The sequence below is a fragment of the Aptenodytes patagonicus genome, chromosome 22 (genome assembly GCF_965638725.1).
Source record: "Aptenodytes patagonicus chromosome 22, bAptPat1.pri.cur, whole genome shotgun sequence".
Lineage (NCBI taxonomy): Eukaryota > Metazoa > Chordata > Aves > Sphenisciformes > Spheniscidae > Aptenodytes > Aptenodytes patagonicus.
This window is the reverse complement of record NC_134970.1, coordinates 8,001,606-8,028,642: the sequence shown is the minus strand read 5'-3', so window position 1 is coordinate 8,028,642 and position 27,037 is coordinate 8,001,606. Positions and strand designations below refer to the sequence as shown.

The 27,037-nt window shown below is 53.5% G+C and overlaps 1 protein-coding gene across 1 annotated transcript; it reads right to left on the bottom strand.

Moving 5' to 3' along the window:
* Positions 1-14,225: 14,225 nt before the first annotated feature.
* LOC143170227 (sperm-associated antigen 4 protein-like) lies at positions 14,226-19,963 on the bottom strand. The gene is made up of 10 exons (XM_076358325.1): positions 19,835-19,963; positions 18,998-19,065; positions 18,326-18,387; positions 18,084-18,124; positions 17,736-17,829; positions 17,060-17,144; positions 16,379-16,491; positions 15,610-15,777; positions 15,117-15,249; positions 14,226-14,356 (listed from the first exon to the last, which is right to left on the bottom strand). The coding sequence occupies exons 2-10, from the start codon at positions 19,056-19,058 to the stop codon at positions 14,226-14,228; spliced, it is 888 nt and encodes a 295-aa protein (XP_076214440.1). The 5' UTR covers positions 19,059-19,065; positions 19,835-19,963.
* Positions 19,964-27,037: the final 7,074 nt, after the last annotated feature.

Here is a 27,037-nt window from a genome sequence, read left to right as displayed (position 1 = left end):
GGGTGACCCAGAGCAGAGGTGCAGCAGGGAGCTCTGTGGGGCAGAAAGGGAAGGGAAGGAAAGGAGGTGCTTATAGCGGCTGAGGATCGACCCCCAGCCTCCCTGGCGGCAGGTCAGACGTCTCCTGGAGCCTCCCCCACAGCTGCCACGCCACCTCTGCAGCACAGCCCCGGCCACCTCCAGCACCCGCCACCAGCACGTCCTGCCCCCCTGCCCACTCCCACGCCTGCGCCAGGGCTGGAAAGGGGTTGCCGAGCTGGGGCACACGGGGCACTTTGTGCCATGTCACGTCACGTCACGTCACGCCATGCCATGTCCACCCTTCCCACCTGCAGCTGGGGCCAGTCCCCAGCGTCCCCAGGGACCTGCCCAGAGTCCTGTTGTGCAAATGATGCAGCAAGGTGCTGCTGAGCGAGCGTCGCCAGGGCCTCTGAAACGGGGTCCCCCTTGGTCAGAAAGCTCATCAACAAGCTGTCCCGTCCCCGCCTGAGGTGTGCTGGCGGGGGTCCCCTCCACAGGCGTCCTCACGGAGGCATCTCTGCCTGGACCAGGAGACCCCCCCGCACCCCCCCGGGGCAGCTTTCACCAGAGACACCGCAGAGGCCATTCCCTGCCCCCGGTGCTCAGAGTTTGGCCACGTCCCGGCGCACACAGCCAGGAGTCGGTCGCGCTCGGAGCTACCCGATCAGCTCAAGGCACGAACATGCCAGTCGGGGCGTTTTCCCCCAAACCCGCGGCAGGGCTGTGCCCGCTGGAAGGACGCGGGTACGCAGGGCTGCCAACGCGCCCCTGGGCAGCACAGTCCTGCCCGCCAGCCCGTCGCCACCACCAGCACCCCGAGGCGAGCCCGGCCTCGTCTGCAGCCGCCCCCCGCCCCGGCGGGGGTCCCCCGCCCCAGGCGGGCACCGGCCCCTCGCCCAGCGGCGGGGCGGGGCGCGGACCTCCGCGCCGCTGGTGGGGGGCGCGGCCCTCTGCCGGCTCCGCTCGGCTTCGTTCGGCTGGGCTCGGCTGCGCTCGGCTTTGTTCGGCTCGGCTGGGCTCAGCTGCGCTCGGCTCGGCTCGGCTCGGCTGCGCTCGGCTCGGCTGCACTCGGCTTTGTTCGGCTCCGCTCCGTTCGGCTCCGCTCGGCTGCGCTCGGCTCGGCTCCGCTCCGCTCCGTTCGGCTCGGCTCGGCTCCGCTGCGGCCACAGCCCCGGCCCGGCCCCGCCTGAGGCGAGGGCGGGTGGCGGGCGCGGCGGAGCCGGTGGCCGTGGCGGGGGCTCCTCCCCTTCATTGGAGCGGTGGGCTGCCCGGTGGTCGCCAGCGCGGGGGCTGGCCGGGGGCCTCGCAGGCCGGCAGAAGGGCTGAGGAGGCGGCGGCGGCGGCGGCGGCATCTCCCCTCTCAGCAGGCTGGGGCGCTGAGCCGGCGTCCGCGGCGGGTCCCGGCCTTCCCCCGGCAGGCCCGGCGAGCCCCGGCCCCGCCCTCCCGCCCCCGGCGCTGCGGGAGCAGCAGGGGACTGCCTCCCGCCGGTGGCTGTCCGGCGGAGGCTGGGGGGCACCGGGGAGATGTGCGGGTGCGGAGAGAAACGCGTTTCCCCTGGCTGTACCCGCAGGGGCTGCAGGGACCCACAGCAGCCGGGGGTGTCCCTCCCAGCGTGGTGTCGGTCACGGGCTGCAACACAGGCCTGCCGGGGCTGTCTTGCCAGCCCGCGGGGCAAGAGGCCTGTAAAGCTTCAGGGACGGTGGCAGTGACATGTCCGGAGCAGTGCAGCTGAAGGCGGGTAGCCATCAGCTCGGAGTCTGTCCTCTAACCCTGCTCAAAAATACCCTGCTTGATTGGAACGGACACTGAATCAGCGGTTTTCTGACTTGTGGGAGATCCTGGTAGGAAACGTGTTCTCTCTGCAAATGTCCTCTAGAGGAAAAACTGCGTGTAATCTTTTCTTCTTGTCTGTCAGAATGAGATGTGGTGAAGGGTTTTAGTAATTTACCTTTGACTCTCCTCCTTCCCTAGGCTGGCATTCAGGGAGAAAGAACGATGTCATTGAAACCACTTACCTGTCCCTTGCCTGAAACAAGCTTTCTTCACGCAGGCAGGCTTGTGTACAAATGTAAAATCTGGTATGGCAGCTTCAGCAGGTAAGCATGTTAAAGCTGAAAAGTCAGCCTGCAGTTTGATGACTGCAGGTAGCAGGGAGTTAATAGGAGACCCTAAATTCAGATCTTGGGAGCTCCTTGTTTCCTGCCTGCTTTCACTGGCCGTGAAAGTGGTCACTTAAAAGTTGCTACTGCACTTGCATACGCTGAGCATTGGCCTAAGAGAGTAATCTGAGCTGTAAAAAACACTCCTATTTCACTGCCATGTGCGGATTTTGTGCTTCAGTGGAAAAAGAGGCTGTTTTTGCTGACAGTATTTTGAAATTTTGTGTTTAACTGGGAAGCTCCAGAGCCTTTGTAGTTGTTTAACCCCTGCTGGCAGCTAAGCCCCACACGGCCGCTCACTCACTGCCCCGCAGTGGCATGAGGGAGAGAATCGGAAGGGTAAAAGTAAGAAAACCCGTGGGTTGAGATGAAGACGGTTTAACAAGTAAAGCAAAAGCCACGCAAGCAAGCGCAGCAAAAGAAGGAATTCATTCACTCTTTTCCACTGGCAGGCAGGTGTTTAGAGCCATCCCCAGGAAAGCAGGGCTCCGTCACGCGTAACGGTTACTTGGGAAGACAAACGCCATCGCTCCAAACATCCCCCCCTTCCTTCTTCTTCCCCCAGCTTTATATGCTGAGCATGACGTCGCATGGTATGGAATATCCCTTTGGCCAGTTTGGGTCAGCTGTCCTGGCTGTGCCCCCTCCCAGCTTCTTGTGCCCCTCCAGCCTTCTCAGTTGGTAGAGCATGGGAAGCTGAAAAGTCCTTGACTAGTGTAAACACTACCTAGCAACAACTAAAACATCAGTGTGTTATCAACATTGTTCTCACCCTAAATCCAAAACACAGCAGTGTACCAGCTACTAGGAAGGAAATTAACTCTATCCCTGCCGAAACCAGGACACCCCCCAGCCTGCTCGCTGGTGGGGTGGGGTGAGAAGCAGCAAAGGCCTTGACGCTGTGTAAGCACTGCTCAGCAGTAACTAAAACATCCCTGTGTTATCAGCACTCTTTTCAGCACAAATCCAAAACAGAGCCTCATGCTAGCTACTGTGGAGAAAATTGACTCTATCCCAGTCAAAACCAGTACAGCCTTGGAGCTCTGTACTCAACGTATGTGCTTATTTCTTGGGCTGTCTGCTGTTAGCGATGTGCCTTTCTCTGGCCTTGCAATCTGGCACTCGAGTGTGGGCGTAGGAAGAGTCTTTGGAAGCTCTTACTGGCTGCTGGCAGCAGATGTTTGTTGTGCTCTCGGGATTTTTTCTCTCAAGGTTCCCTTTCCACTGCCACTCCTGTTTCAGATGTGTTCGTGGCAAACCTGTCCTGTTGTTTTGAAACAGGACAGCGTGCCTCTCCTTGCAGGCGGAGGGGCTGAGCAGGACTTTTCGCATAACTGCTTGTCTCAGCTTCTGGAAGGCACTGTAGTGGCAAGGCTGAGAAATGAGAGTGAAGGGAGCGTATTTTAGTCTGTGGTACCACAGGCATGCAAGGAAGAGAAAGGAAAACAGCCTTTGGGTGTGCAGGGGACAATGAATAGGAGGGTTGTGGGAGGTAACAGTTGTGTGGTAAGCCTCAGATAGGAAGTCCTAGTTAGTAGCCAGCAAAGTAACGAAAGCACAGGGTGCTGAGTGGTCTGGTGAGATGGGGGAGATGCCAAACAAGAAAAGAGGGTGATCTTTCAGAGGTGAAAAAAAGACTTTCCCTGAGGGTATTGCCCTGGAGGAATCTGCTTGTGTCTGCTGGTCACATTAACACAGAGATGATGGGCAAGTGCTTTTGCGAGTGGGCAAAACCTTGACCAGCTCACTCAAGGAGCTCTGGAGCTTTTAATTTGAGAGGGGACTCAGAATCCTGGAGGCTGCGGGCTATAGTAATCACAGAAGTTTGAGCTACTCTGGCACAAGAAGATGGAGCTGCTCAGGTTTAAGGGTAGTATTCCAAACCAGGTGCTTATAGATCGTGTCCTGCTGAAGGAGTGTTCTGTAGAGCTCAAACTTGGTCTGAAAGTTGAGGATTTGTTGCTGTGTCAGCCTCTGATAAATAATTAATAATGATGGTATTCATAAATAGTAATTAAAAAAACCCCAAAGCAGTGGCTCAGCATAATCTGGCTCCCTGTGTACATCCTTCAAGGCTGTGATCGTCAGCAGACAGCAGTTCAAGGTTGATGCCCTCAAAGGCTTTTGGAAGGTCTTGTAAACTTGTTGAGGTTAAATCTCTTTTCAGATGGTGGCAACCATGCTGAAACTGAGATCCTTTTGAGTCAGCAAGTATCCCTGCTGATAAGAGAAACAGACCAGCATTGTGCCATCCCGACAACCCTGTTTTCATGCCAGTGAGGTTGCGGCAGGACTAAAATGCCATAGGCAATGACTCAAGCATCTGCCTGTAGAGTGGCTTTATGAGTGGGAGTGGATTTCCTTTTGCAACCAGACGTGCACAGCCATTGCCAGAGCCTGGGTTTACTCTGGAAGTGACTGCTGTTAGCTGCAGAAGAACTGAAGAGAATGCGCTATGAACATCATGCCAATTAGGCTGTCTCCAGACCTGAAGCTACGTTAAATGTCGTGCAACGCTGGTCTCCTTTTTCCTTTGTAGCAGTAGGCCGGCTCTTTGAAATTCTGCTGCATGACTTTATTTTGGGATGAATAGAAACGCAATTGTTTCTTTAGCTTTGCTTATTAGCATTTTGCTGGAATAGCGTCAGATCCAGGAGGATTAACCTTCCTCCTTGTTTTGTTCTCTGTGTTGATTTTGGAGAGGAAGATCAACATGGTCAAACATATAGCAAAAGCAACTCCTTTTACAGCGAAACTCGTGAAACTCTTCCCCATCGTGTCATGGTTTGTGGTGAATACAGGTTGCTTATTGAAAGCATCTGGATTCACTCCCAGTTCATAAGAGAGAGTAAAGGAGTAAGTCCCAAGTGCCTACATAGCCTTATGCCCAAAGCAATGCTGTCGGTTAGCCTGCAGATTTGGGAAGTGAAACTCCTTTTGCCCACAATAAGATGGTGACCGATCTGAGGACAGGTTCCCAAAAGAACATTGAAAGAGTTGCGAGAGCTGATCCCAGCTGATCGTAGAGCTGATTGCCTACCCGTGTGCGCAGGCTTTTGGTAGAGGAAGGCCGTCTTCACTGAAGGTCTCCTGAATCCCCAGAGAAAAACAAGTAACAATGAAGGTTCTTCCCTTAACGATTCAAAGATGACTCCGTTTTTGCATCTCTACACTCCAGGCTTAAAAGAAAATAATCAACCCCTCCTCCCCAAGCTCCCCCCAACCCAACCAATGAATCCCCCCGCAGTCAGGTAGCAGCTCCGACATCCTTGTCCTGAGGCCCTGGGTGGTGCCTTGCTTTCTTCCATTCTTTCCACCGTTGTTTCCTCGTCACCACGGCAACGTCCCTTCCTGAATCGTACTTTTGTTTCCCTGCTGATTCATGAAGATTTCATGACCACAGCAGAAGTCTTGGGTGGGTGGTATCTGTCCTTCTGCTGCGGGGCGCTGTGTAATTCCTTTCATTAACTTGTTCCGTGTCAAGCAAGGAGAGAGCCTTTCTGAAGAGGAAGGAAAGTTCTCATCTCTGAGCAAGATCTGGCTGGGGCCCCTGAATGTGGAGGACATGAGAATGGCTGCCTACCAGAGCATAGACCAGAGAATAGTTGCATGCCATAATTCCTTACGCTCCACTTCATTTACTTATTTCCAAGGGACATTTGTGTGATTTGTTTACTTTTTAATGGGTTCGCATTTTCTTTAAGACCTTCTCTCTCCCTGTGCGTTTTATTGTTGGCCGATACCTAGCAGCAAACAACTTTTGAGAAGATGGCTTACAAAAGATGTAGTTACTCTTTGGGAACGCAGTTTGATGCAGGCCGTACACAACTCCCAGCATCACAGGGCCTAGCTCCAATGCTGTGAAGGCCCGTTCCTCTGCAGGTTTGCACCGTGGAGGGGATTAAGGGACACGTCCTGCCGGTTCCGTCTTTTAGTCCCTTGAGCAGAATGGCATCGCGATAGCCTGGAAGACAGAGGTGCTTGGTCACAAACAATGAGTTCTGTTGTTGCCATCTTCTTCCTGAGACAGAAGAAAGCCCCTTCCATTCCCGAGGAAATGAGACAAATCTATTGCCTGCTTAAAAATGCTCCTGTTTCTTAATTTAAAAAAAATCTTCAGAGTACAGTAATGGCATTATAAATATTATTGAAGAAAACGTGCTGATTTCAATTGATATGGAAAATTATGGTGTTACTAGAAAGGTCTTGAAAGGTGTTACGAGAAAAAGTTTCCCGTTCGTAAAGCAGGCATTTGTTGGGGCTGAATTACAGTTCCTTTGTAACTGAGTTGGGTCAATATTCAGAAAAAGAGGAATATGTTTATTTTTGAAACAGGTCAATCCTACATGTGTTTTGCTGGAAAAAAGGAGACTTCTTACATTTACAACTTCTTAAGTTTAAAAGCACACCTCCACTCTCCATAGTAATGCTTCTATGTTAATTCAAGATTAAGATGCTCATTCCCTTCAATTTCTATGAGTCTGTTAGTGCGGTGCACTCTAAGGTGATGGGAGGGAGCGGGGCGAAGAAGGGGAGGAAGAACAGCAAAATATCGCGAACCTGCTCTTCCATGATTCATGCAAACTGTAAAGGAATTTTAAATTTTTCCCAAGCCTTGAAACTGTACTTGACAGTGGAATTGTGGCTGTATTGTTACTATTCTTCCTTCCTTCCTTTTTTTGGCCTCTCCAGGAAGCGATTCGAATAATCCCTGGAAATCTTGATGATTTACATCCATTTTCTACAGACCACTTCCCTATCTTTCTGTGTATCCTTTCTTTCCTACTCACAAAAGAAAAGATTCGATGACTTGTATCTGTTGGGCATTGCTTAATTCGACATTCATGTCTAGTAGTGTGCAGATCTTTCGCTGGAGTACAACTCCTTTGAGCTTTGCAGCTTTACGTTAGCTGAAGATCCTCCGCAGTTGTTGCCTTCACCAGAGAGAACTGATGTGAAAAGAGTGTTCTGCAGTGTTTTCAGATGAACACCCCTGCGTTCCAAATCAGACTTAGCCAGAGAAAATGAACGTGTCTATATAAAGTCCCAGGAAGGCCACCGAGTGCGATTGCAAGCAAAGCTAGCGCATTGCTCAGAAAGGTTAATAAAACGTAAAACACTCCTTACAGGCTCAGCAACGTTGGCCCACTAGTAGAGAAGACCGCAGTAGTTTTCTTGTAAGGTACACTAGGACTAAATCACATCCGTGAGACTCTGGGGACGGATTGTACCTGCAAAGCCGTCTTCAGTCTGTATAGGAAGAAGTTTGAGCTTGAACTTGAGAGAACAGGATAGTGTTCCCATGAAATCTTATGTTGCCTAGAGGGATGTTGAGTATAAAAGTTGTTCTTGGGTGGGAGCAAGCGTGAGTATGTGCTTACGTACCCACATAGATGGCGGCGAGAAGCAAAAAGCACCTCACAGAGTGAGTTTTACGAGGAGAAGTAGTTGAGGTGAGGTAGCCGGAAGCCTAGACAGGCTTTTGAACACACAAAGCCTGCAGGATTGTCATGCAGTTATCCCAGTCCCGTCTTCAATGTAGTCTTTGTAGTCTAGAAATAAGGGTGAAGCAAATGTCCTCCACGCAGTATTCCCCTTATTTTGCTCATCCCCCTTACTCCTTTGGGACCAGCCACCAGAGTTTTTCCTTCTAGCCTAAAGTTTACAGGGGCATTTAGCTGCCGTCAGTCTGGCCTGCTCTCAAAAGACAGCGCTGTAAAAGCTTTGTGCCATTGCACAGCATAGGCATAGAGAAGCTAATATTTGAATATTGGCATGCACAGGTTTTGCTGAGTGTAGTTTCCTGGGGATTTCACTTTTGGTATGTAAGTGCTGAGGCATTTGAGATTGGATTATTCTGGCCGGCAGCTTTACTACAGGCTCCTCCTCCTAGATGTTCTTTCATCAGAGTGCACCAAGGGCCCAGCTAGCCTTCATCTCTTTCTTCCTGCCTGCGCAACTGGACAGAATTTAGCCATGTCTGCTGCATATTCTGCAGCTTATTAATTTGAATTGACAATAATTAAATTAAAGAAATGGTAACCGTTAATTAATGTTTCTGTTGTAGTTGCTGTAGTGTAAAGGGTTAAGAAGAAGTTACTCTCCTGATGCTCTTGTTGAAGAGAAAAGTAAGTTAGTTGAATGAGAGGCCTCTTCCGTCCTAAGGTGTGTCAATTTGTGAATCAGATCAGGCCCTCTGGCATCATCTCCTGTGATTCTGGGTGCCCCGGAGTAATGAACACCCAGGCGTTTCCGCCTCCCAGTCTTGGAAGACTGCCTTATTGCCACACCTCGTAATGACAGGCAAGAACGAGGTCGTCCTCTTCCTCTGTCAGAAGCTGGTATGTGTGATAGCAACTTACTCCTGTTACTGCCAGGACGAGAAAGTAGCCAAGAGCCTCTTCAGGCAGGAAGCACCCAAACAAACAAAGGCTCGTTGTTGCTTTGCTTCTCGAAAGCTCAGCTAGTTTTGCCTGCGTGCTTGAGGAGCGTTTGATTCACGAGTATGTATTTCTGGAACTTGGAAGTCCACCCACATGCTCAGCCAGCACTGGGCCCCGATGAGAACTGCAAGCTCAGAGGCCTGGCGCGATGAGTTGTCCTGCAATCTGTGTGTCGGGCTGTAGCGTAAATCTTAGTTAATCACCAGCTGTGGGAGTCCTTGAAGCCAAACTCAAACGACCAATTTCATCCCTTAAAGGAACCGATTGTGTCAGGTTTCATCTAGGCAAGTCTTGGGCTCCATCGCCAGTCCTCAGGATGTCAGTTTCTGCTAGCAAACGGACTGAAAGTATTCATTTTACCTGTTTCTTCCTGAGATCAGAGGCATGTAAGGAGACTGCTGTCTAGCGTCATCCGTTCTTGCACGCATGAGCTCCTTGGTGTCAGAACTGCCCCCCCAGGAAGGAGCGTCCGTAACTGTAACTGTTCTGTAACGTCTGTAACTGTGGCGGTTGTCATGTCAATTATGTTTTTTCCTCCCATTTTGAACTGTGAGGTAAATGTACTGATGCTACTCCTACGAATCCTAGTCCTTTTCAACTTTAAAAATAATTTTTAGAAGAATTACTTTTTGGTTAGGAAAGCTGATGAGGTTTTCTTCCTCGGGTTGGAAGAGCCTGGCACGTTGTTTCTTGTGGGAGGATGTCGGGACTGAAGGCAAATGCAGTCAAGGAAACACAACACTATTAATACACGTGACTGATGGGAGAGTGTCACCTGGCTGAGTGTTTCTTGTAATGCGTTACTAGTGTTTTTTCACAAAGTTCACACCGACAGGTTGTATTTGCTCCCTTATACATCTGTTCAGTGTGGTGTGACTTTTGAAGCTTTACAAGAAGACGTTGTCAGGACTCCTGCTCCTTTGAAATGTCAGTGCTTTGTTCTTAAGTCTTATCGTTGTTCTCAGGTTTGAGTAAATGGGAGAGAGTATTAAAGATGAGATTGAAACATGAGAATGTCCATCTTGTGCCTTACACATTTGCACTGTGTATCGAGAACTCAACTCATTTCAGCAAAACGTATCTTGTGGTAAGTCACTATGGTTACGTTTGGATGATTTCTGGAAACATCTGTGATCTGTATCTTGCTTTTCACTTTCCCTTCATCTACTGTATCTTTGAATTAGAGGGAGCAAAACTGCGTGCAGTATGGCTGTACGGTGGATTTGAAATAGAGCAGAACAATGCGTTCTCTTTTGTCCTGTATTGCTTTTCTACAGTGTCCTGAATCTCTCTTTGCCTTTTCAGCCATTGCTGATTCTTCAGCTAGTATTTTTATGAAGCAATGCCCAGTGGCTCCCAACCTTCATTCTTTCATGTCAGTAGCTAGGCTGGAGCCAGCACATGCATATGGAATGCATGTTTTTCTTCCTTGTGCTCGACTACGTTTGTTGACATTGAACTTCACGCTCTTTGTTTCTGTTTTCCTAAAGAAAGAATGCATTTGTTTTTCTAAATACTGATTGTAACACTGGTAGTAATGGTAGTAACGTCTTTCGTATAATTGGCAAATGTTCTCACCTCACTAGTGTCTCATTTTCCAGGTTTTCTGTGAATTCCCTGAACAGCCTCAGGCCCCAGCTGAGACCCCTGTGGGACTCTACATTTAACCTCCTCTGTTGTGAAAACTGAGTGTTTGTTCTTACTATTTCCTGTTCCGATTATTGGTCCCTGAGAAAAGTTGCTGTTTTTTCTTACGACTGCTTAGTCTGGTCTCCTTTATAAAAGGGACCACGATTCATTTCTTAGTCTCACCCATTTGCTTGCGTGTAGCGTCCCCTATCAAACATACCATGTTTGGATGTAAAAACTTCTAAACGTGGAGAATTCACTCACTGTCCTGTACGCCTTGCTCCAGTATTTAATTGCCCTCCCCAGATAGTTGTACAGCGTTGCTATTCTAAAATTATGCACAGCATAACGTCCTGTTACTTTCAGGCACTGATGTTTCGAGTTTCTGTTGGCAGGGATTTTTCTCCAGGAAAATACGTATTGATCCCATGCGTCAGAGGTTAGCTGGCCAATATTCTCTGCTGGAGGCTATGCTCCAGATGTCCTTGCATCTTCCACCTGGTGCCCAAAACACAGAGTGATGCTCACAGTTCTTCGGTTCCTTCTCTTCTGAAGACTCCTTCGTCTCCTTCAAGAAAAGCAATTGTCCCCGTCCCATCGACATGTGGTATTCATAGCCAGGAATTCTAGTTCTGAAAGAGCTGTATTTGCTGTTTTTCAATTTCAGCATAGCATATGCAAGTCCAGCATTGTTTCTAAGTAGTTTATCTTGTTCTCAGAAGGTGAGGTGCAATGCAAAAGTGTACTTTTAAGTTGGTTAAAGAAAGTCCAGTCTAAATATTCACCAAATTTTATAATACCTCTGTTACAGGTAAAGACGTAAACAAGGGCAGTTACGAGCTTGTAAGTTGTGTGTGTGTTTCTGTTTTGTTGTTTTGGATTTTTTTTTGTAAATTTATATTCAAAATAGTCTGGAGAAGCAGAATGTATCTATATAGGCAATGCTACAGTTCTCCTGTTTCTAGGTGTCAGTCAGGCAATGTAAAGTGGCACTGAATTCTCACCTAGAACCCTCCAAATTGCGAGAAATCTTCCTGTCAATCCCAGTGGACTTTGAATGAGGTCCTGCCTCAGGACCCGACAGCCCTGCCGGCTTCAGTTAGATGTATTTTCTGCAAGTCTGAGCTGAGCTGTCCAATGGTTTCTTCACTGTGAGAGTCTGTATGAGGTCGATATTTCTGAATAATTAAGTAGTTTCCTAGGTACTGTATATGTCATAAACAACAAAGTTAAGCTTATTTGGAAAGTTTTTGTTTAATGAGAGCTCAGGGTGGGTTTGTTTTCAGTATGGGTAAGTGTCTGAAGAGGGAGTGAATTAGTGAAGATGTCACGTCCAAATTCCCCAAAAGAATTTCTTCTATGTCTGCTAGCATTACATTCCTGCTAATTACATTCCTAGGCCCTCCTCTGAAGATGGAGCAAATAGGATGTCCTGGAAAGCAGTACTTTTTGTTTAAAACTGTTGAGCATAATTCTCTGGATGGCCTCTCAGTGCCTCTCTTCTGTTTGAAGAAGGAAGCTACTCTCTTACTCCTGAATCATTTTTTGGTTTTCGTTGTATAAACGTGAACAATTTTGCGAAATAGGAATGTAATTGACTCTGAATTTTGTTCTAAAACAGAAAGGTCAAAATCAAATTTAGTCAATACCGAGTTTGCAATGTCCTGAAGGTCAAGAGAAGAAATGAAATGTCAGAAAGTACTGCAGCGGAAGAGACAGGGAAGGGGAGAAGAGTGGAAGTCGGAGCAGCGACCTCATGCCCACGGTCGGGTATGGACAGGTCAGTTGACTACAACGTAGTCTTCCAGGGCCCCTATCAATATTTTTAATGTCTCTTGTACCTTCCTGATATTTCATTCCTGTGTAATCCTTTGCCCCATTTGTCTTCTTCCTTCTCTTCCTTAGGTGACAGAATCTAAGCAGCATTGCCCATATTTGGAGAAAAGTTGTCATAAGCTTTCAGGTTCCCATGCCATTAACTAGAGGTCTTCCTGTTTAACTCCTTTGTGTTCACATTATCTGTGGAATCGCAGCGGGATGAGAACTCGGCAACTAGGCAAAGCAGTGCACAGGCTTGCACACCTGAGCCAGGGATGACAAAGGAAGAACTGGGAACAGTTTTCTAGCTGACTCCCAGCCTGTTCCTCTGCGTTGGCTGATGAATGCTGCCTCTCGGCTTGAGGCTGACGGCAAAACCCATTTGAGCTTGCTGTTTTCAAAGTGCTTTAAAGTCTCACGGAATTGCACGTGGTGTGCGCGCACATGAGTATTACCACACATCTTTCCCATCGGTTTGTTTGGTAACTAAACTTCTCATGGTGATTCCAAAGTAGATCTCTGTGTCTGGATTTCACAGAATCATTGAGGTTGGACGGGGCTGTGGCTGGTGCACCTGCCCTGACAAAGACTGGGGGCATTAAGACCATCATATACACCTCGGGTGAGGAGTAGGAAGGTTAAGGCCCTCAGCCAATTCGAATTGACCACAGATCAGATTCGACTAGGGTATAAATGGAGCCCCGCCGGAGGGCAAGTTGAGCCGGTCCTCCTCGGAGCAGCGGGTCTGCAGTCAGGGACTCTCCCCTTGGGTCGGGACGCCACCCAAGGAAACTCCTCGAGGTTGAGAGCCCTCATCTTATAGCTGAGTGATTGTGCACATTTTGGATCCGCATTTCTAAAGCCGGCTGTGCAGTATTAATCCCTCCTACGCCATCCTGAACCTGTGGTTTACTGATGTTGTCGGAGTGTTGACGCCTCATTTCTAGTTAGTTTTCTGCTAAACAATTTTGGTTAAAATAAAGTTTATTTTTCAATCTATCACCCGCCTAATTGGATGACATGAGCCTCCGCGACAGTCTGGCTGCCCGGGATGTCCTTAATGGAGAAGATGCTATACCCCGGTTATGAGGTCCATGACAGCAACAGCGGGAGGGAAAACCACAGTGTTGCAACATGCAGCACCCGGGGGACCAAAGAGCCTAGCCTTAGTGTTAGATGGTGGAGGAACACCCCAAGGGCTGCAGAACTGGCCAGCCTTCCTGGGAACCCCAGAGACGCTGGTCCGTCAAAAGGAAAGACGGGTCAGGGTCGTCCAAATGCCAAGGGGAGGTCAGAATAACAAGGGGTGAAAATTCCCCGTCGACACTAATCAGTGTGACACAAAAGGACCTCCCAACAGAGAGTAGCAAGATCTAGGACGGGGACATTCCTGGGGTGAGGCATGGGGTTTCCGACAGGCCAGTCAGACAGGCTCCCCACACCCGTTTTACAGAAACTACGGGTTAACCGACAAACCGACAGCCTGGGTGCTGGGAAGGTGCCAGGCCAAATTGTTCCATCTGCTCCTCCGGCCCCACTATCGGGAAAGTAAGGGAGGAGCTCCCCACCCCCGGCCCTGGGAGCCCCAAAGAGTTGTCCCAAGGCTTGTTGCTCGCCCCGCAACCCGCGCCTGCAGGCTGCCCAGTTGCCGTGGCAGCGGGGTAGCAGTGGGGCGGGGCCAGAGAAGGGCGCTGCAGTGGCTGGCGGGAGGCCCTGCCTGTCACCGCCTGGCGGGCGCCATTGGCTGAGAAGCCAGGAAGAAGGTGGGCGGGCTCCTGGGAAAGCTCCTGCGGCGCCTGCTGTGGCGGCGGGTGGCAGTCTCCCTGTTGTAAACTGAAGCCGGGCCCTTCTGCGTGCCCTAGGCTGGTGCCACTTGCGGAGCCTCCCGGGGCGGCGGGAGAAGGAGCGGTGCCAGGCTGGGCCTCTCCTCTCTAGATTAAATCTTAGGAACGCTTACTATCTCCCTCATTTTTAAGAAAAAATTAAGTAGAAGTTCTAACATTTTCCACATGCGCCCGGCCTCCCCTCAATGGATCTTCTTGCGCACCCCACTTTGGAGACCAATCCTCTACACCGATCCGAATTGCCACATCTTTCCCCACACACACGCTTTTTCTTCTTTATTATGTTTGTCCCTCTTCTTTTCCTCTGGTTTCAGTCCAGGCTTTCTGGTTTGCCATCTTCCCATGAACCTGCACTCGATAAATGCAGGTGTACGCTGGGTTTCCCCAGTTGCTCTTCACAAGAAGTTTGACGTATGAAAAGGCTCTGGGAAGCGGCGCGTTCTGTGAAGGAAAGAGGGAAAAGGAAACGGGGGGTGTTATGAGCGACAATGCAATCAATGTTTCTCCCCCTGCCAGTCCTGCTCCTGCTGAGGAACAAGCTCCTGAAAGTGGGTGGGAGCGGCTGTGGAAATCTGAGGCTCGCTGCTGGTAGTGGGTCTGCTGGGGAGGCTGGGGACATGGGAAGGGGGAAGGCACCTGGCATCCTCTGCATGCCGGCCCGGCTGGGGCTCAGTCTCCCTGCCCTCTGCCCCTTCCCTCTGTTGCTTGCTCTGTGCTGACAGAGAGGCCGGGGAGGTGCTCCTATGCGTGGGGCAGCTGGTGTGCAACCCCACCGAGCTCCCGCTGTCTGCTCTGCCTGCTTTCCTCCTGGCAGGTGTGAGAGCACCAGGAGAGAAGGGGCATGCGATGTTGGGAGGAGAGGACGCTGGCCAGCCTGCCAGCAGGCCACAGGATGGAGCGACGGTGCTGCCCAATGGCTTTCGCCGCCAGGCGTCCCTGTTTCTCCACGGCACAAAGACATTGCTCGGGTGGAGTGGCTGCGTGTGCAGCTGGCTCTGCTGAAGGCAGTGGGTCCAGCCGGGGAATCTCTCGGGACTTGTGCTCCCACGGGCCTGACCCTGCCCTCGCTATCCTTTTGCTACCACCACCGTGTGCTACTCAGCCCTCCCAAGCCCGCCAGGTCTCTCTCGGCGGTGGTCTGGGCCCCTCTGCCCAGGGAGAAAGCATTCACGCTCTTCCTGCCATGGACTTGCAGGCAAACCTCTTTGGCTCCCTGGCATCTTGCCCCCGCGCGTGGACCGTACCTTCAGAGGGAAGGTCTGAATGAGCTCTTTCGCCACGTTGTACGTGAATGTCCCAAGGAGAGTCTCCTCTTCTCCGTCCGCGTCTACTCCCTCAGGGGCAAAGCACAAGGAGAGCAGCTCAGACTCGTCCCGACAAAGAGGCAACGTACGCGCTGCATCAGCCCTGTTATCTACCCACCCTCTCCTGGGGCTCTAGCAGCAGTCTAGCACTGGTTACGGTGGAGCTGAGTCTCCGCCTTGAGTTTTGGTCAAGAACCCTGAGGTGCTTGGTCAGAACAAGCCTTAAGAGGGATGAAACCTCTAGAGCCCTTCAAGTACCCTGCTAGCGCACCGCAGTGCTCAGGAGAGAGCAGGGCACAAACCTCAGAGGATGCACAAAAGCGAGCAAGACCCTGTCACGGCTTTTCCCCCGGGCCAGATCCCCGCCAGAAGCGCCCAGCAGAGACTTACAAAGACAGCGACGTCTCTGGGGGCGCTGATGACGGTCCCAGATGGAGAGACTTCTTTGGCAATGTGCTGCACAGTGACGGCAGTGAGATGGACTTGTGCTGGCAACCTGATGACCACCTGGCCCTGATGCCCTTGTAAAGGCCAGCAGTTTCCTGGGGAAACATCCGGCTGCAACCAGAACGCGAGAGCAATGAAGTGTGAGGGAGTGTTGGGGCCAACACAACTGCCCATGCAGCTTGAAGCGTAGGCGCCGGTGTGTCTGTGGTGCCTCGAAAATGAGGCGCGTGTGAGGAAATGGACAGAAGCAGGAGGCCTTCTTCCCTGCCTGACAAAGGGGGCTCTCAGTATTACGGAGCAGAGGAGAATAGCGGTTATGAAACCATCCTAGTCAGGGGCCTAGCAGAAACACGTCTCTGCCCAGTGGCTCTGCAGGGCACACCCCCGGCTCCCGCCTCCCACCCCCAAAAAGGTGCTGTTAGGGATGAGCGCGGAAACGGGGTCACCAGGGAGAAAGTCTTTCACCCAGCTGTGGCAGAGGACTGTGGGCAAGATGCAGCGGCTCGGCTCAGCTCAGCTCCGTTCCCCTCCTGAGGGGAACCACTGATTTCTAGCAAGCCCAGCCCTGTGTTAGAGCTTTGGTTTCAGGAACCTGATCAACACTGCGGGCTTGAGCAGTACCACTGGACTGAGGGGAGAGCCCCTGAGGTCAGCCCCTAACTTCACAGGAAGGAAGGAAGGAAACCGGCACCGATGATTTCTGCTACGATACCTGCAAAATAGTATCAGGAGGGTTGGCAGTGCGAAAGAACCATAAAACCCTGCAGCCCCAATTCTCTTTGCAGCTGTAGGTCTCGGAAGTTCTCTGCACGTCGATGGTGGCACCTGTAAGGAAGGGAGAGCACGTGACTGCAAGAGGCCACAGACTAGGAGGACTTGGTGCTCAGACACTATTTCTGATGTTGCGGGCCAGCTCCACGTCTGTCAGTCCTGTCCTCATCACCACGCTGGTGGGGGTGCCCAGCTGTTCAGGGGAATGATGGCAGCCACGTGCCTGGTGGCTGCTTCTCTCACAGTGCCACGAGGAGAAGGTCTGAGGGTTCTCGGAGACAGCAGGCACCCATGTGAATGACAGCAGACCGAAGCTGAGGGCTTGCTGCATGGGCAGCAAAGGACGGCCCAGCCATTCCCTTTTCAAATGCAGTGGAGAGGAAGAGAGCCCCTCCATCAGCACAGGAACACGTGCGGGGGCAGTGCCAGAGGCAGCCCTGCGAAGGCCAAGGGCAGGACTGGGAGGGAGTCTGAGAGCGCCACTCTGCCACAGCCTTGCTCTTGGACCCCATGAAGCGTTTAAGCTCCCCCACTTTGGAGAGCAGCGCCTGGAGCGCAGGCTCCTTTGGGGAGTGCTACAGACAAGCGCAGGCCAAGGAGACTGGGCTGCTTGTGTCCATACCAGAGCTTTTCAGGGCCCAGTCAGACATCTGGACGTAGACTTCCGAAGCCATCTCGGACGCCGCCTGGTTCACTTTCTGAACTTCCTGGGCATGCCATAAACAAACACAGAAAAGGATCACATCAGCGGGCAGTTCGGCATGGCTACTAGCGTCCGCAGAGGCAAAGGGTCAGTGTCAGAAATGCAAGGCAAGCCCAGTCTCAAGTCCACAGAGCTGCAAGACTCTCTGCTGCTGACGTGAGCCGTGAGGACTGAGGAACCGTATCTGTGTCCACGGCCACGACCATGTCCCCGAGGTGGGTTGACGAGGGTCCCCACACCCTCCTCCCCACCTTCCACGCTCTCCAGGTCAGCTGGGAGATGGGCTCAGGCCCTGCCAGCGATGGCTGGCGCCGTGAGCGTGCCTGGGTCTCACCACTGCCTCAGGGGCCTGGCCAGAGCAGCCAGAGGTGTCGGCATGCCAAGGGAAGGCTGTCGGGAGTCCTCCGCTGCCTGAAGCAGCTCGGTTAAACTGGGGCTGGAGGAGGGCCTGTGCAGCGCAGAAGCTGAGCCAGCAAGCCCCTGGGGCAAAGGCTGGGTTGCGGCGGTCAGCAGTCCGGCCCCACCAACAACCCCAAGGAGTGCTTTCTCGGGGGTTCTGCCCAGCCAAGCCTCCTTCCCCAAAATGCAGGATCACCTTCACACTGCTGAGCTCCGCCCTCAGTTGAGCCACCTCCTCCAGCAGAAGCTGCATCTTTTGGGTTTGCTCCGCCAACAAAGCGCTCGAGTGCCTGCAGGAACAGGAAAGCAGATCTTGTCAGAGAGCGGCCCATCCCCTCTGGGGAGCACCTGAGCTCAGCAAGGAGGAGAGACACATGTGCTTTCCCTGCTTTGCGAGTGCTTCCCTTCCGCACCAGGTTGAGCAAAAGGCAAAGGCAGGAGGGAAGTACGGGAGCCCTGGCTGTTAGGAAAACGAGTGCAGGTAGCACGAGGTCGGCTGAGGCTTCTGCACCGAACCAATTCCAGCTCAGGAAACATCTCTTACCGCAGGGTCTTGAGGTCTGCTGCAGACACCCTTGTCAGCTCCTGAAAGGGAAAAACGCTCCATTAGAGCATCCGCTACCAGAGCCGCCGGGGCTTCCCAGGAGAGGGTTCCCTAGGAAGAGACGGCAAAAGCTGCTGCTTCTTTGGGTCACCCTGCGTGGAAGCAGAAGAGCCCGTGATTTATCCAGCCACTGTCAGCCACGCTCCGTTGCCGGAGGTGCCTGTCCCACAAGAGTCACCGACCTCTCTCAGTCCCTTTGCCGGCATTGTCCACGCTGGCAGCGAGGTCCCGCAGTAAACACCAGCTGCAATTCACATCACCAAGAGACAGTTATTTTACTGGGGTTGCTAGCGATCCCTGCAGTCGCGTTGTCTCCTCCCTGTTGCCTTGGGGGTGGGGCAGCAGGTTAGCTGAGGAGGTGGGGAACGTGGGGGCGCAGAGAGAGGACGCGCCTCCGACCGGGAGCCATCAGCCCCGGCTTGAGGGGACTGCGCAGCCGTGATCTTCAGGTGTGCTCGCTGCCCCAGAGCTATTCCCCATTTCCCCTCACTGCTTCAGTGAGCACCGAGACCAGGCTGCATGGGCTAGGAGAGGTACCTCTCCATCGGTCCCCCTGCACGGCCCCTCCCCCCTGGGAATCCCCAGTTCAGGCTTGGAAATACCTACGCCCTTCGCTCGCAGACTTGCAGACTACGCAAGCCATTTGGTCCAGTGGCCAGAGCAGCAGCATGGCTGGGAGACTACCAGTCTTACTGCTAGTCCGAAAGCCAGTCCCACTCAAGGACATACTCGGGAAGCACTTGGGCCACGGGAGTTTCCGCACATACTGGCCCAAAAGGAAAGCTGGCCAGCTGAAAGCTGGCATCCAGCACAGCCAGGCTGTCGCCCTCAGATGTTTGCTCACGAAAACTCACCAAGAGCCACTGGGAGCAACAAGAAGACGACTTTCAAGAACCTCTTCTTCTGGAGGGCCATCTTTTGCCTGAAAAAGAGGGAGTCCTGTGGCTGTCAACGAACCAAGTCGTGGGCAAACCCTTTCACGGGTGGATTTCCCTTTTCAGGCCAGAAAGCCACCGTTTTGGAAGCCTGCTGCTGACAGAGAGCTGACAGAGCAGCACACAGGAGGAACACGATTTCTGTCCACGCCATTCAACACTGCCGGCAGATCTTCCCCAAAGGAAGGGCTCCAGGAGCACCTTCCAAAAGGGAATGAAAACTATCCAGGGAAGCCAAGAGGTCGAGCAAATGAAGACTGCTTTTCAGCAGTCTTTCTGGTGTGGACCTTGCTCTCTCTTTGGCTGAGAAAGCAGGCCTGTTCTCACTTGCCATCACACAGATCTCTCTTGGGGGTGTTTTTCCGCACAGCTGGGAAGCGCAGGAGCCTTGTCTGGCTTTCCTCCCAGAGCCCTCCCAGACCTGCACCTCCAGACTCTCCCTTGCCAGAGCCGGGGGAAACCCTTCCCCTGCGGAGGCTTGGCTCTGCACCCGAGCGTCTGGCTACGTGGCAGTTTGTCCTACCGCAGCCAAAGTCTGGGGCTCCGGCAAATGCGTGGGAGTGAGACTTCCGAGGGGCTTTGCTCTTGGCTCTCCCTGAGAATGGCCACAGCACGAGCAGCGCCCGAGCTTTGGTGCCCGAGTGGGAGCCCCCTGCTGCTGGCTGGGGAACACCCTCTGCTCTCCCCTTTGCTTGCACCGGCCCTCACACATCCCCTTTCTCCCCCCTGTCCACAGCAGAAACAAGTAGTACGTACACGGCGAAGATGCACGTGCTCAGCAGATGTCTCCACAGAGAGACAAGGGCACCTGCCAGATGGCAAGTAAGGCTGAAGACTGTCCCTGGGCAAAGAAACGAGAGAAAAGTTAGGCCCGTCTCTTGAGGTCTCTTCTCCAGGATGCCCAGCCACACATGTTTCAGCTCCCTGTGGGGAGGCGGGCACCGAGTCCTACACACTCTCCCTCCCTGGGCCAAAGAGCAGGGCAGCCTGCACTTCTCCTGCCACTTGTGACATTTGGCCAGAGCTCTGGCACAGCGCAGCTCTCCAAGTTCACCCCAGAGGACTTCACAGCAAGCAGCAGTGCTGAACTTACTTGCAATTTCTGTGGCCTCGTCACGCCACTTGGCAGGCCCTTGAGAGGCTGAGCCGGCGGTTGACATCGAAGACAGTTCCACCAGCTCCACCTCCATGCAGAGGTTCCTGTGGGAGGAAAAAGACAAATGCCGGTTGCCCACTGTCCCCACGCTGCAGGAGCCGAGGTGGGCAGAGGTAGCCTGAGCGGAGGCCCTTGCCAGAGGATGGGCCGTTCCAGCAGCAGCGAGAGAGGGCAGCACAGCTGGGCTGCTTCCAGGGGTTCCCCCCGCCTTTCCCCATCCTTTGCTTTACAGGCCCACAGTGGGAGAAGAGGAAGCGAGCTGGCAGCAGCGGTCCCCTGCCTCGGGAAGCCCACCCGGCAGCACAGCCCAATTCTCACCCTGTCCCTCCCTGCTCCCTGGCCCCTGGCGCCATCCTGCCCCTCGGCAGGCACCTCTCAGTGGCCGTTCGGGGAGGGGGCACAGGCTGCTGTCCCCCACCGCAGCCCCCCACCTCTTCCCTGGGCGCTGATGGTCTCCCGACCCCTCTTCTCCCCGCTCAGCTGCCCCCCTCAGCCAGGCAGGACTGTGCCTCAACGTCCCAAGGGGGCCAGTCCCAGGTCCCAGGGGCTTGGACTCCCCGCGCAGCAAAATCTCCCCGTGCAGCAGGGCTGGGCTCCGACCCCTGCAGCACGAGGCTACCGCCTCCCCAAAAGGCCCTGCTGCACACTGGCTTTTGGCCGGGAGAGCGAGCCAGGCTTTCAGCCGAGACCCATCCCCACAGAAGGGGGGCTTCGCAAGCCACGGGGCTCTTCTTCAGCAAACCTCTGTTGGCTTCCCCATGCTGCTGCGCACCCCACTGACCGTGTTACACCACGTCCGTGCTACCACCCCAACGTGACGCCCTGGGCAGGAGCAGCCCGTTTCGTACCTACTCGTCTGGCAGCGGCTCGGCCCCGCTGCCTCCCCTGCTGGCTGTTGGTCAGCCTTGTTCCCCAAGGAGCCTTTGGAGGCCCCTTGGCATCTTCTCTGGGGGCCCTTTCTCCTCGCCATCTCTGGGCAAAGACAGGCTCCCCGCTCAGCTCTTCCCCCTCAGCCGCAGCAGTGTGGCCTGCCCAGGCAAAAACAGCTCCGGCAGCAGCCCCACGCCGCCCCCCCCAGCAGGAGCGCGCCTGCCCAGGGCAACAGCCACACAGCAGCTGTGGGCTCCTTCCCCACGCGCCACAGGGCTGTGCAGGCAGCCAGCTCTGACCTCACAGCGGCGGCTCTGACATCACATTGGGGCTCCCCAGGGCTGAGTAGGGCGGGGAGACCCTGTGGGCTCCCCTGGGGCAAGACGGCTGCCGCCCTTACAGGCGGCGGAACCCCATGCCTGTGGGCTCCCAAACCCTGCCACGCTCCCGTGCCGGGCAGCTGCCTGGCCTGGCCTGGCCTGCCGGGCAGGGTTCCAGCTCTCCTGGGCATACCCGGGAAACAAGAAAGGGTGCTGGAAAGGGGGCTTTGCTCCTGCCCCATGGGACAGCTGCTTCCGTCAGTGTTTCTCCTCTTGCAACTGTTTCGTACGCCAGGAAGAAAAACCCAGTAGCCCAGACGTGCTGTCAGGGGCCCAGGGGTACGTCTGGTTAACAAAGACCATTTTTTTCTCACCCGTGCTGATTCTGCCTTGACTTCCCTAGTTTGAAATGGAAGTGTGCCCCTTCCTTGTCTTACAGTGGCCTGCAGGGTCCAGGAAGGTCCCTGCACAGGGGCATAGGCTGCACTGCGGGCACTGGGCGGCACGGCCCATAGCAGGGTCCCAGCATGGCAGGATGGGGACACAGGGCATATGGAGCGCAGCCCCACATGTCCCACCTCACTGGCCAGTGGGTGCCCCACGCTGGCGCAGGGCCAAGCTGTGCTGGGGCGGTGCGGGGCTCTGCAGCTTCCCAGCCATGCCACCCGCTTTTGCAGGGGAGCACAAGATGCCCGTTTCCTCATGGGCAGCCCAGGCCTGCCCGGACCCCTGGCCCCCCCCACAGTGCAGTGGGCCGTCCAGGCAGCAGAGCTGCCGGTGCCATTGATGGGCAGCCAGGGCCTTGGCATCAAAGGGCGCCTGGGGGGCTTGCGGCAGGCTGGGCGGCTCTTGCACTCGTGGGACAGGGTGGTCTTTGGGTGTGATCCTGTGGGTAGGAACGGGCTTCCCTTGTCCAACGCTGGAAGGGGGGTTCCTCTGGGAGCGGGCAGAGACGGCAGTATCCTGCCTGGGGCTGGGCCCCTCAGGCTCCACACCGACATGGAGGGGCTCTGTCTCCCAAGGTGACCTGTGGGCAACTGCCAAGGGCCACAGTGCCCCCTCCTCCTCCACAAGATGCACAAGACACCACAACAGCTCCTCTGGGCTGACCTAGAGACCCCAGTGGCTTCTCTGGGATGACCCAGCAACCCTGCTAACCTCGCATGAGAACTTCAATAGCATCCTGGGATGCCCACTCACCAGCCCCATCTCCCTAGCAACCCCTTGGGATCCTCCAAAAACCCCCAGGGAATGCTCCTGCTAGCCTGACCCCCTCCCAGTACTACATGCTGTTAGACAGCTGCCAGGAACACAGGGTTCTAACCCCTCCCATCCCTGGAATGCTCCGGACGGGCTTTCCGAGTGGACAGCAAGACTGGCTGCCCGGGATGTCCTTAATGGAGAAGGCGCTATACCCCCGGTTATGAGGTCCATGCCAGCAACAGCGGGAGGGAAAACCACACTGTTGCAACATGCAGCACCCGGGGGACCAAAGAGCCTAGCCTTGGTGTTAGATGGTGAAGCCCATGACAGGAACACCCCAAGGGCTGCAGAACTGGACAGCCTTTCTAGGAACCCCCTATTGCCTCCTCTGGCCTCCTGTTACCTTCTCCTCCTCCTCCTCCTCCTCCTCCTCTTGTCTCCTGTTGCCTCCTCCTGCTGTTGCCTCCTTTTACCTCCTTTTGTCTCCTCCTCCTCTTGCCTCTTGTTGCCTGCTGTTGCCTCCCTTTCTTCCTCTTCTTCCTCCTCTTTCTCGTCCTCTGTCTCCTCTTCCACTGCCTCCACCTTCTCCTCCTCCTCCCGTTTCTTCCAGCTGACTCCTTTTGCCTCTTTCTCCTGTTGCCTCCTGATGCTTCCTGTTGCCTTTTTCTCTTCCTCTTCTTCCTCCTCCTCTGCCTCCCCCTCTTATGCCTCCTATTCCTCCTCCTCCTCGTCTTCCTCCTGGGGCCTTCTCCTCTTTCTCTTCCTCCTCCTCCTCTTGTTTCATAGAATCATAGAATCACAGAGTGGTTTGGGTTGGAAGGGACCTTTAAAGGTCATCTAGTCCAACCGCCCTGCAATGAGCAGGGACATCTTCAGCTAGATCAGGTTGCTCAAAGCCCCGTTGAACCTGACCTTGAATGTCTCCAGGGATGGGGCATCTACAGCCTCTCTGGGAAACCTGTGCCAGTGTTTCACCACCCTCGTGGCAAAAAATTTCTTCCTTATATCTAGTCTGAATCTACCCTCTTTTAGTTTAAAGCCATTCCCCCTTGTCCTGTCGCTACAGGCCCTGTTAAAAAGTCTGTCCCCATCTTTCTTATAAGCCCCCTTTAAGTACTGAAAGGCCGCAATAAGGTCTCCCTGGAGCCGTCTCTTCTCCAGGCTGAACAACCCCAACTCTCTCAGTCTGTCCTCACAGCAGAGGTGTTCCATCCCTCTGATCATTTTTGTGGCCTCCTCTGGACCCGCTCCAGCAGGTCACTGTCTTTCTTGTGCTGAGGACTCCAGAGCTGGATGCCGTACTCCAGGTGGGGTCTCACCAGAGCGGAGTAGAGGGGCAGAATTATTTCCCTCCACCTGCTGGCCACGCTTATTTTTTTATGCAGCCCAGGATACGGTTGGCTTTCTGGGCTGCGAGTGCACATTGCTGGCTCATGTCCAGCTTTTCATCCACCAGTACCCCCAAGTCCTTCTCGGCAGGGCTGCTCTCCATCCCTTCATCCCCCAGCCTGTATTGATACTGGCGGTTGCCCCGACCCAGGTGCAGGACCTTCCACTTAGTCTTGTTGAACCTCATGAGGTTCACGAGGACCCACTTCTCAAGCTTGTCCAGGTCCCTCTGAATGGCATCCCATCCCTCAGGTGTGTCAACTGCGCCACTCAGCTTGGTGTCATCTGCAAATTTGCTGAAGGTGCACTCGATCCCGCTGTCTATGTCATTGACGAAGACATTAAACAGTACTGGTCCCAATATGGGCTCCTGAGGGACGCCACTCGTCCCACTGATCTCCATCCGGACATCGAGCCGTTGACCACTACCCTCTGGATGCGACCATCCAGCCAATTCCTTATCCACCGAATAGTCCATCCATCAAATCCATATCTCTCCGATTTAGAGAGAAGGATGTTGTGGGGGACCATGTGAAAAGCCTTACGGAAGTCCACATAGATGACATCAGTAGCTCTTCCCTCGTCCACGGATGTAGTCAGTCCATCATAGAAGGCCACTAGGTTGGTCAGGCAAGACTTGCCCTTGGTGAAGCCTCCTGATGCCTCCTGTTGCCTCCAACTCCTCCTCCTCCTCCTGTTTCCTCCTGTGTTTTCTGTTTTGGCTTCCAGACCAAAGTTCCCAACACTGAGAAGGATCAGGAGGACGTGGTCATCTTGTTGACGGGGGAGTTTTACAAGCAGCGGAGATCTGCCTGAAGGTCAAAACCAGTGGCTGGAGATGAGGAAAGGACAATGCAGAGAGACCAGAAGAGGGGAGAGGAGCACAGTGTGCTGGGCGAGCATCTCTGTATCCTCATTGACGGGAGATGCCAGAGTGGACCCAGAACGTGGTTCCCTGAGACCATGTAGCGGCCTACAGCAGAGTGGCCAGGAGAGGACTGCTGGGGAAGAGCTTGAGAAGCCAGGGGATGTGCCATACGGCAGTCAGTCCAATGGCAGGAGGCAGGTTATCCAGTCCTTTGTGTTGGGCCCAAAATCTGAAGCCTGAGGTGTAACATCCTGTACTGGATCGTGGTAGTTAGCATTGATCATCCAGCTGATCAAAACCAGACCCTTTCTCCAGCTGTTGGCAGCAGTGGGAAAACAGAGGTTCAGAAGACACTGCTTTTTGAATCCTAACCCAGACCAGAAGGCCTGTCATGGTACCTGTGTCACCTTTAACTGCAGTTTTCACGTCTTTGAGAGAAGAGGCGTTTGGCTGCCAGTTTATAGTACTAACTGTTTTGCAGATTAAACATAATTTGCAAGCATGGAAGCGAACTGGACATGGACAAGCAAATGCTTCAGGCAACTGCAAAGTAGAGATGGGGGCAGTCTGTAATAGTTCCGTCAGGATCAAAAGCTAAAGGATGTTTCTATTCGAAGAGGCATGTCTGTTGGGAGCTCTGGTCTCCAAAATGCCAAACCCCTGTGTCTTAAACATTGGTCATCCCTGAGGGTTTTTTTTTCTGCTACTTCCTAACACAGTTTCTCTGGGTTTTTGTTTCTTCGGGTTTTAATCTCCGGTAGGGGTACAAGCTCAGTTCCACCAAACCACTTGGAAACCTGCCACTGGCCCACCTTCTGCTGGGGGCCAAGCCAAAGGGATGAAGCCTCGTGCTCCTACCAAGCCCAAAGCAAAGTTAAAGCACTGAGAAGTTCCCCCAGTCAGCCCTCAGCCAGAGTGCAGTTATTTAAGCTGCGATGAGGTGGAAGAGACTGGAAATCAATTCATCGACAGGAGACAATGGAAGAAGGTGCAGTGTATGTGGCACCTGGGATCAACTGATACCCTCAGTTTCATACCTGGATAAGTACTGTATTTGCACATTGACTAAGCCCCGGGCCAGAGCAGAAATTCTTCTTACTAAACCTGGGTGCCTGTCGCAGATGGCGTGAGAGTGCACTTCACTGGTAAGCGAGAGAAGCAACAATACACTTTATTGATAGAAAACAGTGAGTTAAAGTGTGAGTTAATGAAGTTCAATGGTAAACGTGACAGTGATTTAACAAGATTCGATGGCAAGGTACACTTGATTATTTACTGCATAGAGGACAGGGTCAGACAAAACTGCCAGGGAGACTCTCCCGTTGAGTCGTGAGGTTCAGAAAGGACCCCCTTGCTTTCTAAACTCCTTCTCAGAGAGGAGTCTGGGTGCGGCTGGATGCAAACGTAGTCCCAGACTCGGTCAACGGTTTATGTCTAAAGGATTATATATGCGCAACCGATCCTTTATATCACTTAGCTAAGATTTCAAAGTTTAGCGTGCTATGAGTCACTTACCAAGGATCTGTTGCGGCAAGGAACCTCTCAACCTCGAGGAGTAACCTTGAGAGGCGTCCTTACTCAAGGGGAGATCCCGCCGTGCAGGAGAGCTCAACGGGCCCTGGGCTGTCCACTATTTATGGAGTAAGATGATTGACTTACAGTCGTATTTGCATATCAGCAAGTCGTTTGGGTCACTGCTCCAGGCAGCCCTTGGCCACTGTGTTGCCACCCATTCCCGAAGTCCAGCATAAGCTGGATGCAGCCACAACGACCCCCACTGGTGGTCGTTGCTTACGCGGGGGGGTGGGTGGGGTGGGGGGAGCACGCCGCCACAAAGGGTTGTAAAGCTGCTGCCTTAGCCGCACCGTCAGCAAGATTGTTTCCTTCAGTCAGGTCAGAAGTATCTCGCTGGTGGGCTTTATGGTGTAATACTGCTACTTGTTTTGTTTTTTCTAGAGCATGTAGAAGATCCAAAACTTTGTTCTCGATGTGCTGTTTTGTGTCGCGCTGATGGTTAGAAACTCTCTTTCTTTCCAGGCGGCTTATGGACATCTTTCAATTCTTGGGGTATCGCTTGGAAGTCCTCAGCCATCGTTATCTGAGCAATGACTTCTGGCAGTTCCAACGCTATGCCCCTGTTTTCAAACATAACT